At 40.7% G+C, this 16,757-nt stretch overlaps 1 protein-coding gene across 2 annotated transcripts in view; it reads left to right on the top strand.

Annotated features, from left to right (window-relative positions):
- Positions 1-978: 978 nt before the first annotated feature.
- NPSR1 (neuropeptide S receptor 1) overlaps positions 979-16,757 on the top strand; it is a 219,162-nt gene continuing 203,383 nt past the window's right edge. The window contains exon 1 of one of the 2 annotated variants that reach the window (XM_008061523.1): positions 979-1,154. In XM_008061523.1, the coding sequence (XP_008059714.1) occupies positions 1,011-1,154 (144 nt within the window). In that variant the 5' untranslated portion in view covers positions 979-1,010. The remainder of the gene's footprint in view (positions 1,155-16,757) is intronic. The other variant, XM_008061524.1, reaches the window with a different exon arrangement.

Below are 16,757 nucleotides of genomic sequence, written 5' to 3'. Positions count from 1 at the left end.
TGGGTAAATCATTTCACCTCTCAGAGCCAGAGTCTTTTAATGCCAAAGGAGAACATAAGGACTCTTTATGATACAATTTCCATGTCTAGTTCGTGGAGTTGTTTTGGAAATGAAATGAAAGAATGTGTAAATGTGCTTTGTAAGCTTTTTTGTTTTGTTTGTGAAACAGCAGCAGTTCATTCTTCTTACTGCCCCTCTCTATATGCCAAAGATGTTGCATCACATCTTTTCTACCCACACCCTGAGTATTGGTCCAAGGCAGGAACAGAGATGAATATACTGGAGGTGATAAGAGCCTTTCCCAGGCACCACATAGTCATATCACAACAGGTGATGGCTCATTGACAAACACAGATCCCATGCTTTCCAGAAAACTGCCCTGGGAAAACCTAGATAGAACTACCAGTGTAAAATACAAATACATATACTGTTTACCTACACTTATTGAAATAATGTGTACTACGAGTAAACAACAGGGTGAGAACTGTAAGTCAGAAAGCAAGCTCACCTGAAATAAATGTGCAATTATGATTTAATTTCAGAAGAACAAACATGACCTGAATTAACGGACCTGCTGATTAGTCCAAATTCCTGTATTGTGAAAGCTGGATCAGAAGTGGAAATCTACTGTGGAAGTTAGGAAAAGAACACCTGGGCAGGGAGGCCTGTCCAGGAAGCTCCGGGGATGGCTGTGGGGGGCTCCACCTTGCTCTTGGGAAGAGGCCCCGGGCCTGGGAGGGACTGTGGGGTGATGAGGACTATGCTGGCTACTGGATTACGACTACCAGGGAGAGAATAGCATGTGGATCTTCCCTGTCGTCAGGCAGAGCTCTTCAGTGAGGTGGGCTCAGGGAGGGCTCTGTGCCTCTGTTCAGTCGAGCTCCAGCCAGAAGCCTTGGGAGGCAGAGTAGGTGGAGAGCTGCAGCTGCTGCCTGGCTTTCTGGGGGTGAGCTGGACACCCTTCCTGGGCTGCAGGCACAGGGACAGTGAGTCTCAACCCCACCTGAGCCATGTCAGTCAACTTCACAGATGACAGCCCCGATTCCAATGGGACCACGCAGATACCGTCTTCTTCCTCAGTGGCTTGCACTGAAACAGTGACTTTCACTGAAGTGGTGGAAGAGGAATGGGGCTCCTTCTACTACTCCTTTAAGGTAAGTTTCCTGCCTTCCACTCTGAACATTGACTTAAAATAATGAGACGGGTGGAACTAAGAGAGCCAATTAAAGTATCATAGCCAGTATGGTGAATGGGTGTTGTTTACTTTCTTTGCATAGAGCGAGAGAGAGGGAGGAAAAAAAGAAACCCTAATGAGTTAAAGCAATGAGCTTCTGTGTGCAAAGACATATTGTAGTTTCTTATGAATACAGGTGCTTTTTTTTTTTTTTTTTTGCTGCTGTTGCTGCAAATGTATGAATCATGAGTGACATTTGTGAGTGGATGACTTTTACTTTCCCTCTTTCCTTAGGTGAAAGAACTTTTAATTAATCCTTTAGAAGTGCTTGAAATGTCTGTGTCTAGTAGGGGTTAGAGCTGTGAGTTTTTGGCTAGGAACTCCAGAGGTGTAGAAAGCCCACATCCCCGGGGCAGTGACTGTGCAGTGAGAGACATAGCACTAAATAAGGCAGGATGATTCTTTGATGATTCTTTTCACTGAACATCATGAAAAACAGATTCTTTGACTGTGGGTTGTGGTACAACCATTTGCAACAAGTTGCCTCCTGGAATAAAGAGTCAGAGTTTGGTCAGTTTCCCTTTCAAAGTATCCAAGGGCAACATTGAGGCAAAGATCCTTATTAAGCTAATACTGTACTGTTTCTTATTCTGCAACAAGATTTTATGGAAGGAACAAACCAGGCATGTGGAAAACAACAGCTTTCTGCTTCTTACATGGTTAACAATATGTTTAGTCATTGTACTAATTCACAGACCTCAAGCTGGTCCTTTATACCAAAAAGGAAAATACATATTTTTTAAAAGTCTAGTTGTTTTGTATTGTTGATGTTTCTTAATCCTCTGGATATTCTTGAAATTATTTTGTTTTTATACATTAAGAGGTAGAACTACTGAAACAGCCATCTCCTTGCTAGAGGTTCGCTTCTTTGTGAACACTCAGAATAAAAGTTTCAGCTGGGAGATGTCCAGGGAGTCAGCCCGGCACTCAAGGGACCCAAAGACCCCCCGCAGCAAAACAAAGCCTGAGCAAATCACTTCCACTGGCCACAGTGTAACATAGTTCTTCAGAATCACCTCCTAATGTATGTACACACACAGCCCAGTTGCTCAGTTCCATCACATAGCATGAAAAGTGAAATCAGAGTTTGTTGCTATTTACTGTTGACTGAATAATCCCCCTTTATGAAATTAGCCTGCAGACCCAGAGATTCTATCCTGACAGGCATTGTGCACCCAGGAAGCACAGGATTCCACTCAGTATTGCTGCCTGTGCAGCCTCTTCGATATTTATAGAACATGACAGCAAAGAGAACAAAGAGAGATTGACCATTGCAATATGGTAGTGTGGTTCTGAGACTTGGGCAATAATCAGTGTCAGCTGAAATCTTACTTGCCATTTTTTGAATACAGCACCTACAGGGATGTTTTGAATGTGTGAACACACAAATCCCTCCTTGCTCCAGACTAGTGTTTGCTCTCTCTATCCTAGCAACATCATCGCTAGGCACTAAAGAGAATCACAGCACCTTGATCTCCTTCCTATTGATGTGTTTGCAACAAAACAACTAGACCACTGGACAAAGAGAGAAGAAGAAAGAGAGGAATTATGTCTGTCCAGGAGCTTAGAATATTCTGCTTCATTTTTTGAGAGATACATTCATTGACTAAATCACAGTGATTTTTAGTTACACAGCAATCAGTGGTGGCATTTATGGAACCTTAAATTTCTCAGTGCAGCTTTCTCCCATGATCCCTTTTGAGTACAAGCAGTTTTGATACACTGTTGATAGAAACAGTTCTGCAAACATTTGTTCATAAATGTACAAACACTTGTTCATAAGTGTGCAAAATCTTGTTCATTGTGATTCATTTTATCCCACATACTTCTGAAGAACAAAGTCACAACATGCCCTCTTTGCTATCTCCCAAATGTGTCCCATTAATTCTTATTGTCTTTACCAAAATTAGTGAAAATGGCATAAAAATAAAAATGATAACAGTGGTAAAGGTAGCAGAAATAATATCAGCAGCAATAACCTTACATATATCTCATTTGCTATGAGCATTTTTGGTGCCAAAAGTCTTAGCAAGACTTAGCATGTGAAAGTGATGTTTGTGAAGTATCTCATTTAATTCTTTTTTTTTTTTTTTTTTGAGTTGGTGTCTCACTCCGTCACCCATATTGGAGTGCAGTGGCACACTCCCGGTCACCACAGCCTCGAACTGCTGGGCACCGGCGATCCTTCCGCCTCAGCCTTCCAAGTAGCCGGAACTACAGGCGTGCGCTACCACCACGCCCAGCTAATTTTTGATCTATTGTAGAGACAGGGTCTCGCCAAGTTGCCCAGGTGGGTCTCAAACCTGCGGGCTCAGGCAATCCACTCACCTCGGTCTCCCAAAGCACTGGGATTACAGGCTTAGCCATGAAGCCCAGCTTTGTTTAATTCTTATAACCCCCGGTGTATCTTTCCACCAGGACCTTCCTTCCATCTCTATGCGTGTATCTAAATTATACCCATTCTTTAAGGCTCATCTTGGGTTGCTATCTCCATGAAGCCCTCCTTGATTCATCCCTCCTCTGAGTTTCTGTAGTGTCATGGACTCTACCATTCTTCCTGCCATTTAATGAGACTCTTGTCTTAAATTGCTGTTTCCATATGTGTTGGATGAACAAAGCACAGCCATTAGGCTCCTTGAATGAAAGGAATGCCTTATTGTTTCATAGTCCCTGAAGGCTCCATCATCATGCTAGCCATACTCAGTAAATATTTATTGCATAAGTGAAGTGTGATTTTTTTTTTCCTGTTAACCTTTTGTCAGAATGGGCAACAAAAAGCTTACTTTCCCTGTGACAGAGGTGGGTGGGGAGTCTTGTTAACCACGATTCCTAATCCACCCAACAGCCCATGTCCAGCCTAGTCTCTACCAGGTGTGCCCACTCACAGCCCTCTCTGCCAGTACATTCAGCACATCCTTATTCCATTTATAAGTCAAGTAAACCAAGGTAAGTTATAGATCTCAGTGGGTAAGGTATGGAATTAGTTGTGGCACTGTGCGCTGGTACCTGGTACCTGGTTTAGCCCCTGGGAAATTCATACTCATCACATTGCAAACTTATCTAGCCTCAGTTGTCTTGCTCAGTCCACATACTTGGACTTCCAATGAAGTTTCTCACCTCACACTCTAGTTTTTTCCCCACAAACCCCTAAGCTTTCTTGACAGAAGACACAACATCCTGTCTAGTTCTTATTGGTGTTTCCTTCCCAGACTTAGAGCCTTTTCCTTCCTCCTGAATTCTAGCTTCTGCTCCCAACACTCTAACCCGCTCTGCCATCCTAAGCATGTTAGGATCTTGAACATCAGCACTGAGGCCGGGGTGAGTTCACTTACTGGGCTTTGTGTGACTAATCATATGTGGTCTTGAGCTGAAGGTTCTCAGCTCAGACCTTGGTTTCCTTCACAGTTTCCAATTTCTTATACCTTCATGGTCATATCAAGTTCACCTCTTCAATTCCTGGGTCCCAGTACTAAGGACTTTCATGGACTTCAAGAATCTACTCCAATTTTTTTAAAAAAATAATTTCTTAAATTTTATTTTTAAATTGTGGAGTACAAATGAGGGTTAGGTACATATGTGGTCATCGTACAGATACAGTATGGGTAACCTTATTGGTTATGCCCCCCCAATGGCAGTGTCCCACTACTGTGAATTCCTTTCTTGTGGTATTATGATAAATGTTCAAGGTCCACTTATGAGTGGGTACATTGGTACTCAGATCTTTGTTTCTGTGATAAATCACTGAGTATTATAGACTCTAATTCCATCCATGTTGCTGCAAAGTTCATAATTTTGTTTTTCTTTATGGCTACATAATATTCCATTGTGTAAATGTACCTCATTTTCTTTATCCAGTCCACTTTCGATGGATAGCAAAGTTGGTTCCATGTTTTTGCTATTGTGACTAATGCTGCAATAAGCATGTGTGTGCAAATTTGAACACAGAGTGATTTGAATTCCTCCAGGTATATTCCCAGAAGGGGAATTGCTGAGAATGGGACCTAGCTCATCAGCATATAAATAGGCACCTGAATATAAGGTTGTCCCAGTAGAAGAAAAATGTGAAACTCTTCATACAAAAGCCTACAATTTTTTCTAGTGAATTTGCAGAAGTGTTTCCTAAATTTCTGATTCTTAATGATAAGAAACCTAATTAGGAGTAACTGGGAGGGAGAAGTGTCTGAATTCGTAAATTACCTAAATTATTAAATACTGCAAATAAACCTCAGTTTTATGACTCATAGGTGAGGGGGAAAGCAAGAACCATGATTGCTAAGTATTACCTGATGATGATCGTTTATTGAAGCTCCTTCTGTGGGGAGTTTCAAATGATATGCTATTAGTCTAACTATTGTTTATATACAAATGGTTGCTTCTAAGTGCTTGAGGTGATTGGACTCTGTTTGTCTCCTTTGTTTGTACACTCTCCCTGCCACATTCTCTTACTGTTAATTTTCTTAACACACTCTTCCTCCATTAATATAACAAAAGCAAATTTCAGCTCAACCTGTGTCCCAATTATCTCACACTATGCTTTTACAAGAGCTCAATTTAAGAAGCTTAAGTAATCTGTGCTTGTTTCATTGCATTTAGTTTGACAACTCATTTCCAAGACCTCTTTCTACCTACTGAGCACTGGCATCTTCACCTTCTGTGACTGTCATCTTAACCCCTTTTGCTCACTTGCTTGATTCCCTAAACCCTCCTCCTCACCTGTTGCAATTCTCAGGGGCTTGCTTGTCTCCCTTCCTGCCCTGGCCCTCAGGGACAGTGTCAGTAATGTCCTTCCTGGAATCCAGGACTCCCTCCCCACCCCCCGCATTCTCTACCTTCTAATGTAGCACCTGCAGTTTTAATGAGGGGTCCGCATTTACACCATGCATTTGTATCCTCTTCTAATTAGTCTCGCTCAGTATGTTCAGTTTGAGTTTCTACAGCTGAATACTATGGCTGTTCCAGAGGGAAATACTACAGTTTTGCTCAGTTAAATAATTAGTAAAGGTCTGATTCCCTCCTGCCTGTTCTGCTACTCAGACCTGGCACTGCACTTTCCAATCCCCGACCCTGGGTAAGCTCTACCATGCAGTGTGTCCAATTTCACTCTGCACAAATGAGAAAGGCTGAGAATGGCATGCAATTTCCAAACTATTCACACTAGTGTGTGGAAAAGGAAATCTTCCTCAACTAAATTTCCCTTTGCATTACTAATACATCTGATGGAAGGAGACGTAATGTTAGTTATTCAGAGTAAAGTCAGTCATTGCAGAGTTTTTCAGCCTACGAAGACTTTCCACATTTTCTGGCTTAGCAAAGGCATCTAACTCCAGAGGCTGTACTTCTATAGTGAATTTTTGTTTTCTCTCTCCTTCCTCTCTCTCTCTCTCTCTCTCTCTCTCTCTCTCTCTCTCGCTCTTCGTGTGTGTGTGTGTGTGTGTGTGTGTGTGTGTGTGTGTGTGTGTGTTTGGGTGTTGGAGTGGCACAGGGGATCCAATCAAGCAAGGGAACTGGGAGAGTAGGCATCAGCTGAAATGAAGCCTGTCTGCCCCCTCAGAGGAGATTGTCCTTGTTTTTGACTTTTGTCTGGGTCCCCATCTGGCCCAGGACAGGCCTGCACTATCACATTCCTTCCAGGTACATGATGCTCAAATCTCCCTCTCTCAATCCTGGCTAAATTTCTGCATCCTTACTAGAAATGGAGTGTTTGACTGCCTCTTACCCAGCTCTGGGCTGCAGAAGACACAGTGGCATTGTCTCTGGTCTCTCCCATAATGTAGACATCTAAACAGTACACTTTCCACCTTATGATAGCTAGGAAAATCCAGAAGGTTACCCTTGCCTTATCCATACACAGTAAGTAGACCTCAGCACCCTTCTAATCGCAGTATTCCTTCATATTTATTATTCCAGGCTCTCTGTTCTCAATGCTCACAAGATACATCCTCTTGCAACAGGAAAAGTCATTTCTCTTCAAGCTATTTATGAGGTCCTCCATGAGGTATTTTGAAAGCCTAGTGCGGACTTCCTTCTTTTGGTCTGCATTGGTGGAATAAAGGTCGTACCCTGAAGGCAGCTGTGTAGAGAGCTATGATGCCTGGGCTGGTTGTACTAAGGAAGTGGGAAAGAGCACATCTGTTAATGTTTCAAAAGGTCACTGTTATCCTTGAAATCAACTCCTGTGGATACAGCAGGAAAAAGTGTTTCAAGAGATGCACTCAAGTATACAAGAAATCTAACTCTGTTTTTCTGTAACTAAACTTAACTTCTCTCGGACATTTGAGTCCACCTGATTGCAAAGAAAGTAGCTTAGTCATCCTCAGGTAAAGTTAGGCTTTTTAGTTTTCGCCATCATTTTTTTTTTGTTTGAATTGGAGTCTCACTCTGTTGCCCAGGCCGGAGTGCAGTGGCACACTCATGGCTACCGCAGCCTCAACCTGCTAGGCTCAGGGGATCCTTCCGGCTCAGCTTTCCAAGTAGCTGGAACTACAGATGTGCACTACATGCCTGGCTTGTTTTTGATTTATTGCAGAGATGAGTTCTCACCAAGTTGCTCAGGCTGGTCTCAAACCCCTGAGATCAGGCAATCCTCTCACCGCGGCCTCCCAAAGTACTGTTATTACAGGCTTGAGCCACTACGTTGGCCTTCTCTATCATTTTAGCGAGGTAATGTGACTCAGAGCACAGACTGAGTAGTTCAAGTCTACCCATGCCTTGGTTTCCTTATTCAACAAACGAAGCTAATAGTTGAATGTCCTTCAGAGGGTTGTTATAAAAAGTTAAGTGACAGAATGCTTGTAAAGCCTTAAAGAACAGTAAGTGGCCCCAAGTACTGTTCTGTATTAGCTATTATAGTCCCAGGAATTAGTCATTTCACTTTTTTCTTAAGACTACTACTGAGAGATGAGGAGCCACCATTATCTACATGGAAGAAGCTTTTGAAGATGCTAAGAGAGACCACAGCAGGCCGAAGCACTTCAAGACAGCTTTAATATGCATTTGGTCCTCAAACAATGGCAGTGAATTGAGCTGTTTCTTTTCTTTTCTTTTTCTAAAATTATACCACGCAAAGTGTAGAATAAGATATAGATATTTAGGGAAGATTTCATTTCTTACTTTATCATCCTAATGTTATGTCTAACTATTATATAGGCAAACTTAATGACCCACTACATGAAAGTAAGGCTATTTGCAGAGAGGAAATTATATCCTATCTACAGAAAGAAAGAACTGGCTTCTTCCCTGACAAAAAGATTTTCCAGGCCACAGATGGCAAGATCACTCAAGGTCATGAAGAAGTTACAAGGAATAATTAAGGTCCTTGTTTCCTATTTAGGCAATATTGATGGTTGCCTAAAAATGATGGATCTCCTCCTTTTTCAGCACTTCACAGTTTGCAGTGTGATTTCTCATTATTACATTTAACTTCCACTCAGCTGTGACGGGGCGGGGATAGCATTTTTTAACCAGATATGAAAATAAAGTCTGAGAGAAATTAAAAGTGTGAATTTCCAAAAGAAAAGAAAAGAAGAAAGAAAATAAAAAGAAAAAAGTAATAGAATTCTAAGAAGATTTTAGTCAGGTTAGGTTAAGCTCTGCAACAGTAAAAATTAACTCTGAATCTCAGTGGCCTAACACCCAGAGGTTTATTTATCTCTCACATCACAATAGCAAGCAGGTTAATTTGTAGCTACACTTTCTACACTTGTGGCTTCCAGGGAGATGGAAAACTTTCTCTTATTGACTTTGGCCTGAAATGACACAAGATTTTAACTCAATTCTATTGGAAAGAATTAGTTACCTCATGGGCATGGGATATGTCCCCAGTGGAGAATATGACACATGGCTTTAAAGCTTTGAGCCTTACCTTCTGATGGATAAATTCCAATTTTTGTGGGTCTGGCCTTCTGGCCTTTCATCGTCTAATCCAACTACCTTTTCTGTTCCTCTTCTTACATCCTAGACCACGTTGTATTGAATGTCGCACCATAGTCCAGTGATATGAAGACCTGTTTACCTTTGTAGAAAATGCCTTTCTCACACCTTGTCCTTCTCATATTGCTCTAAACTTAATCGCCCCCTCTTCTTTGAAGCCTTTAGATTTGATTAGTTGAGCACCATCATCATCCTTGTGCTCCTAAAAATACTTAGAATCTGTATGGCATGCTTCATCTCTTGACATGTATGTTTGCCTACACACACACACACACACACACACACACACATTACATATTAGACATTTACAGACATTTCTAGATCCCACTACCCCTAGTACAGTGCCTGACACATGCCCGATAAATGGTCAATAAATATTTAATAAACATTTTGTTGAATAAAAAAGTATATCCAGAAACAGTCTGTATAACAAGTTTATTGATAAGATCTCAATAAACTTATGTGAACAGATTAGGATGGATAGAGTCTTAATCCTCATTCACCAGCCTTTGGGTTTGAATTTCAAAGGTGCCATAATTTGAGGGAATTTCATGTTGGGGGGAATGTGTAGACAGGTCTTTAGACCTGCAGAAAACATCCAAAGTCTCAATTTCATGTCCCAGGCCTTGGGACTATCCACCTCTGAGGCCCAGGAAACCAGACAGGTATTGAGAAAAGTACACTATTAACATTCACATCTCTGCTGTCCATCTATGTATTCTGATGCCTTCAACTTTTCTGCTGGACTGGAGCCATGATTCACCCAGGCCTCTGAATTAGACAAGAGATCTCACAATGCTCGAATTCCACTCACATACAGATATCAAACTGAAGCATTCACTGAAAGAACATTATTCACAAGTCACAATTTAATAAAAAATGAAAGGGAATATTGTGAGTGCCCAAATGCAGGTTTCTGTTCTTTCACCTATTATTCTAGACTATAACTCTTGGCAATACATAGAAATTCATGCAAATAGAAGATATTCTTTTGACTAGGAATAAATTTGATTTCCTTTCCAATGCATTTAGTGCCTTTTGAGGACTTTTGGCCAAGGTTTAGATAAAAATGCAAAGGGTGTTTAATAACAGAAAAATTATTAACCTAAAATAAGGCTTAGAATAATGTATTGAAGACTAACTCTGTCAAGCATTCTAAGAGAGGTTCTATAGGGCAACACAATAACAAGGTATGCCAAATAAGGGTGGGGAGGCTGTCCAGATAACACAATGACCCCAAAAGGTCACACATGAAGGGTTCGGGGAGCTGCCAGTATCTCCTTACTAATAAACTGTATGTATGGGTGGGAGAAGTATATGGTTTTTAAATAATTAAGGTTACATAGTTTCAGAGCCACAGTAGAGTTCAAGAATTTCGTGGGGGCAATTCAATGAGTCACCACGATTTTCTCATTTTACTTATTTCTCCTTTCTTTCTTATCAATCTCCCCTTGTCATTCTTTCATATGTCAAACTCCAGTTGAGATCTAGGTAGGTGAAGGATAATTTTAACTTTGAAAAAAAAAAGAGATCTTGGTAGTGATTTCTGGATAAGGTATTCAAATTGTAAATTATCCTTTTAAAAACCCATCTTTCCACAATTTTCTGCTGCTTTTCTACTATCATTGGGATGGGCTGAACCACTAAATTTGTTTGGACTCCCATGTCAAATGGAAAATAGAAGGAATATGAATCAGAGAGAAGTGAGCATCAGGCTAGAACACCAATCTGGCCTAAGAGAGTGGTTTTGCTTGGGTAGCAAGGGTTCCATCAAAATCCAAAGGGCTCAGATCAGAGTTAAGCAGGCAGCTGCATCTGCAAACCTCAGATAGGCTCCTGTGGAGTTACTGTTGAGATATAGAAAGAAGACTGTCATGCGGGGAAGGCTTGCACGACCCAGAGGGCACATAAGAGACAGGAAATGCAGGCAAGGAGACAAGAGGACAAATGAAAACTGAAGCAGATGACCAGCTGCATGAGTTGGGTGCACAATAACTCATTAGGCTTTTAAATTCTCCTAACCAACCACTTGGCTGCACAGGAAGTTTCCAAGAGTAGCAATTTAAGATCCCCTCTCTGGAATCTTCCTGTTGTACCTCCCTTGTGCCCTGTCCCTTACCTGTTCTCATCACCCACGTTGTTCGGTTCCATACCCCAGCCCTTACATCTGCATCTGCTCTTCCATGTGTTAACTCTGCCTGTTTTTATTTATTTATTTATTTATTTATTTATATTTTTATTTTTTTTGAGTTGGAGTCTCACTCTGTCGCCCAGACTGGAGTGCAGTGGCCGCTCCCAGCCACCACAGCCTCGACCTGCTGGGCTCCGGCGATCCTTCCACCTCAGCCTTCCAAGTAGCTGGAATTACAGGCATGCGCTACCATGCCCGGCTGATTTTTTGATTTATTGTAGAGATGAGGTCTTGCTGCCCAGGCGGATCTCAAACCCGTGGGCTCAGGCAATCTACTCACCTCAGCCTCCCAAAGGCACGGGATTACAGGCTGAGCCACCGAGCCCGGCTTGTTTTTATTTATTTACTTATTTATTTTTATTTTGAGCCTTCTGAATGGACTGGAAATATCAGGGCTGAACTGAGGTGGACCCCCAGGGGAGAGTTCCTCAGACACTACCCATCTTCACTAGCACCTCCAGAACAGAAAACAAATTCCTGCAGTTTTATTTTTCTAATTATGTGGATCATCAAAAATAATACTTTCTTGGTATTTTTACTACATAGTAATTAATTTGGTTTCTACTATATTATAGAGATTTGGACCTAATTTACTTGTATGTTAGGTTTCCAAGTTTAAAGAATCTAGAGCTTACATAGCAATTTAAAACCGGTTTTGGTACATAGCAGACACTTCATTCATTTATTCAACAAATATTAATTACTATATAGAATTGAAGCCCAGTAGGTTTTCAGATGGTTTCTAACATCTGTGCTTTGGTATATTATGAGAATTCAGATGCAATCCCAGAGTTTAATTGTTTCAAAACTTTCAATATATCCTATTTGTAGTTAATCTGGGAGTCCTCTTGTGATCCAAGAAAGAATCACACAAAGAGACTCACATTAAGATGAATGTGAAATATTGGCATTTCTATTTCTGGTGAAATCCAAGGATTTACTAGTTACCAGAAAGCAGAATTAGACAGTAATGCAAATGCAGTCACACACCCCAAGCCCTGATTGAAATGAGAACAGTTAGGCAGTGGGAGATTAATATTGTTAATAAAACATGACTGATGACCCATGGCACTAATGGTAAAGCACTGCAGACCAATAACTAAGCTTGTCTGATCAAAGTAGAAATGACTAATGCTGTTATTCAATCTGTCTTGGAGACTAAACTAAGGAGTAAATGTTAGGCAGTAATCCAGGGTCCATCAACTCCCTTTCCAGTTCAGTCCTAGTAATGTTATATTCTGTCACCTGTGTTGGCGATGTTGAGACATTGAAGATGATTGAAGGAGACCCCAGAAAGACAAGACTTTTTCCTCTTGGCAGCAAGTTTTTCTAACTCAGGACAACGACCCAGGCCCTGGGCCTTGTCCCATTTTGAAATAGTGGTTTTGAAGACCGAGCTCTGGCTTCTCATTACAAACCTTTCCAAATCTAATAGGCCTGAATGGCCACTATTTGTCCTCACTACCTTGTAGTTTCCACTTTCTGCCTTCACTCATACTACCAGGCACCCTACTTCTTAGCTTAGCTACTTCAACTCATTTTTTCACACTCAGCTCACATATCAGTTTCTCTAGGATATACCTCTTAATTAACCAGCCATGACCAGCCCCTCCCCAAGTTCCACGAAATGTTTCTCATTTGCGGTTCTACAAAATCTCAATCATAGAAGTTTACATTAAGAATTTTGGTCTATGATCTTCTTGTCTCAGCCTTCCTTATATCCCCAAAGTAGGTTGAACTTTGTTACTAGATTCTTAAAAAAATGTTTATTGAACTTGATTTTACAAACTAGAAACCAGTATAATCATGTCTCTGGCTCCATGATTTTCAGGGGAGTTTCCCATTTCTGGCCTGAGTATCATTTCTACACCAATGTGTATAAACCAAGATTCTCTGCTCAGGGTAAATGCCTCTCCCTCTCTAATAGACAACACGGGAGTACACAGAATGACTCTCAGTCCATGACTACTTGGGCCTGTTATGGTCCACAGTCCTGTTCTTCACCTGAACAGGACTAGGTTTCAGTTGTACCTCCTATCCCATCTGCATTCTCTAGTCTTTTTGCAAGAAACCCCTATCATCCAGTCTTGCCCCTAGACAGGTCCTCAGGCACTGCATAAGTTGCAACCTCCACCTCTTTTCTGGACCCCCATTATGGTGATATGAAAAACCATACAATGATATTAAAACTTGAGTTAATCCCCACATTTATACTTAGCTTTAAACAGCTTTCTTATTTTTTAAAATTGTATTAATTATAAAGTCTTGTCATACATGTTTTCATAATTGAGTATTAGAAACGGAGACTCTCCCGTGTAATCACAGATAGAATCCCCATAGCTCTAGGTAAAACAGATAAGCTGAATGCAGAAAGGTGGTTGTGATTACAATAATTCAAATCTTTGTTTTGATATTTCCAACCCACTTAAGCAAATTAATGAGTCTTTGAGTAGGTCTAAGAGCCAGGGTACTATGAATGATAGAAGCCACACAGGTCTCAGTGACAGGACAGTGAAACTTCTTTGCCTGCTCACTGAGGACTAATGCCAAATCATTGAACATTTATTCTGAGACTTCGTTCTCTGTCTTAGAAAGTAAAAGATAATTGTTTCTTCCTATGTTTGAGATATTCGTCTTCAATGTCACATAAATAAAAATATTCACAAAACACACCTGAAAGTGGGAGAGGCATTTGTGACTCCCCCAGGACAGATTTTGTGGTTGCATCTTGTGTGATGTTTATGACTACTGTTGTGTAGAGCTCACATGCTGTTCTAATGCCCATCCATTTATCCAGTGCATTGACATTTATCCAGTGCAGTGTTCAGTTCTGGGGAAGATGGTCATGAATATGACCCAGCCCTGGAAAACCCAGATTCAGACAAATTTTGACCCAGAAGGAAAATGAAGATTTGTTTCCCACATGATAATTGAAACTAAATGTGGTAACTTCACTATATCTGATCCAAACTTTGAGGAGAAAACCACTACAGTAAGGTAAGGTAAGCAGGGCATAGATTTTCAGTCAAGCAAAGCTGTGTTCAAATTCCAGCTACATCGCCTATGAGCCAGTAGCCCAGGTGAGTAACTTCTCTGAGCCTCATTTCCTTGCCTATAAGATTGAGAATGATATCTCATTGGTCAGACTGTCATGGTTAAGTGAGCAATATGTAAAGCTTCTCAAACAAAGCTTGACATGTGACAGTCAATCAACAACAAACATTTATTGTGCAGCTGCTATATATTACAAAATTAATAAGCCAGGTGCTGGATTAATGTGATTCACACAAACAATTTAGTTCCCATTCACCCTATGATTATTAAAGATACTTAGGCTTTTTGTCTTCTAGTTTCCAGAAACTTATTGGATCTGGATAAATTATATCTTTCACTCCAGACAAACTTGACATATCCAAATTCCACTAGAGTAACTAAGGTCCTATATTTCCTGAGATAATCAAATGACCTTTTCTGTGATCTTCATAAGTACCCTTGCATTTGCCATCAACAGTATATCCATCTGACAGATATTTATTAAACACCTTCTATGAGCAAGACAGATGACAGTCTTGGAGTGGTGACCCAAACATAGAGTCTGCTTGCCTGTGTGTCCTTCTGGCTCTGAAAGCCTGGTCCATGGAGTCACATCCCAGGTATCAGACCTGTGGCAGCACCATCATAAGAGAATCCTGAAACTCATTCTCTCTCTAAATTCCGGTTTGCAATTCTCCAAGTCTGCAGAGGGCTGATGTCAGTGTGCAGCCTGAGTAACTTGAAGTTGAAATCCGATCAGTCATGTGACAGCATCTATGTAATGGAACTGAGAACACACCAGTCTATAGTTAGTGAAACATTTTAAACACACTTACTTCGGCTATTTGAGCATCTGGCTGGAATTTTGCCTCATAACCACTAGGGGGCATTTAATCCCCAACTATATTCTGCAGTAGATTTGGGAATGGTATTGGGACACCGTCAGTGTGGTGAGGGTGGGGGAGGGTAGTGTAGGTGAGTGTTAGACTCAGGTGAAATTCCAACAGACTGGTGCTAAAAATAGGATAAACAGGGTGAATTCATATATCATTCCAAAAAAAGTACTGAATTATTTATCACTATTCAAATACACATATGAAGCACACAAACTAAGAAAATAAACAAATTGTTTTCGTGTATCTACTACATATCAGACTCTGAGCTAAGAATCCCCATCTTCATCATCTTATCTGTCCATCACAACTATCTTGAGATAGGTTTTGTTTTTACCTTCATTTTCTAAAGGAGAAGGTCTGAGAGGTTATCACTTATGACCTATCATACATGTAGCAAGTAGCAAAGACCAAGTCCAAGTCAGGCTGGTTTCAAAGCTACCCACTTTTCTTCCACATAGTTCACCTGGTTGTGACGTTCCAACTCCCCTGAAATTGTTTTCTCAATTCCCATTACCATCACTTTCTAAATCTTCATATTATTACCCTGGGATTTGTGAATGTATATGTGAATAAATGAGCCTTCATCTAAGTATTTTCATTCTTAATGACCCTTTTACTTTTTGATGAAACAAGATTTAAACTTGACTGAATATAATTTATACACTCTACATGTTTCATTCTCCCTTGTAATGTCAACACTTTACGCTATTTCTGATGCATAGTAAACAATTAATAAGGTTGAGTGAATTATAAATAAGCATGGCCCTTAGAAAGATCCCAGAGAACAACAGTGGGGGACTTTCTATATATAGAAGTTTTCTGAATCCTATGAGATAAGAGGAGATCATCTTTCAATAGGAAACTCCAAAAGGAGCTAAGAGGAGCCTGATTTCATCGGAGTTGCTCAGCCTGCCCTAAAGGCATCAGCCAGTCCCAAGGAGAATACACCCTGGCCTGTTTACAAGCTCCCTGTAAACCAGCCCAAAGCACAGTTACCTCAAACTCCTAAGAAGGCCTAGTCTAAGGGAATACAGACTACGCCATCTCTGAGGACTGACTTCCAGTTGACTGATACTTCAAACTAGGATAATTTGATATGCAGACCTGGTCACTCTGTTGCACTCAGATCTGTAGAGTAGATATGAGCCCCAAACCCACTTTGAAGAGATTGGATCCCTTAGCCTAAATTGTGCTGTACAAAGACAAAGAAAACAACCATTTACTGCCCACTGGGAGGCCAGAGGGTTCTTCCATTAGACAGAAATTTGACTTCTGAAAATCTGAACTTTGGCTCTAGAGGCATACTCACTGACTTACCATGTGAAAAGCAAACCATTTATTCAATTCAGTGCTGACTTTTTGGAAACTGTGACTTAACTGCTTCTGTGAGGAAAAGGGCATGAAGAAGAGATATAGTCTGGAAACAATGTTGGTTCCCAGTGCAAAATTATCCTGAGCTCACTTATTAATTCTC

The sequence above is a fragment of the Carlito syrichta genome, unplaced genomic scaffold, assembly GCF_000164805.1.
Source record: "Carlito syrichta isolate Samal-C Ts95f unplaced genomic scaffold, Tarsius_syrichta-2.0.1 Scaffold305309, whole genome shotgun sequence".
Classification (NCBI taxonomy): domain Eukaryota; kingdom Metazoa; phylum Chordata; class Mammalia; order Primates; family Tarsiidae; genus Carlito; species Carlito syrichta.
This window is presented reverse-complemented; position numbering and strand designations above follow the sequence as displayed.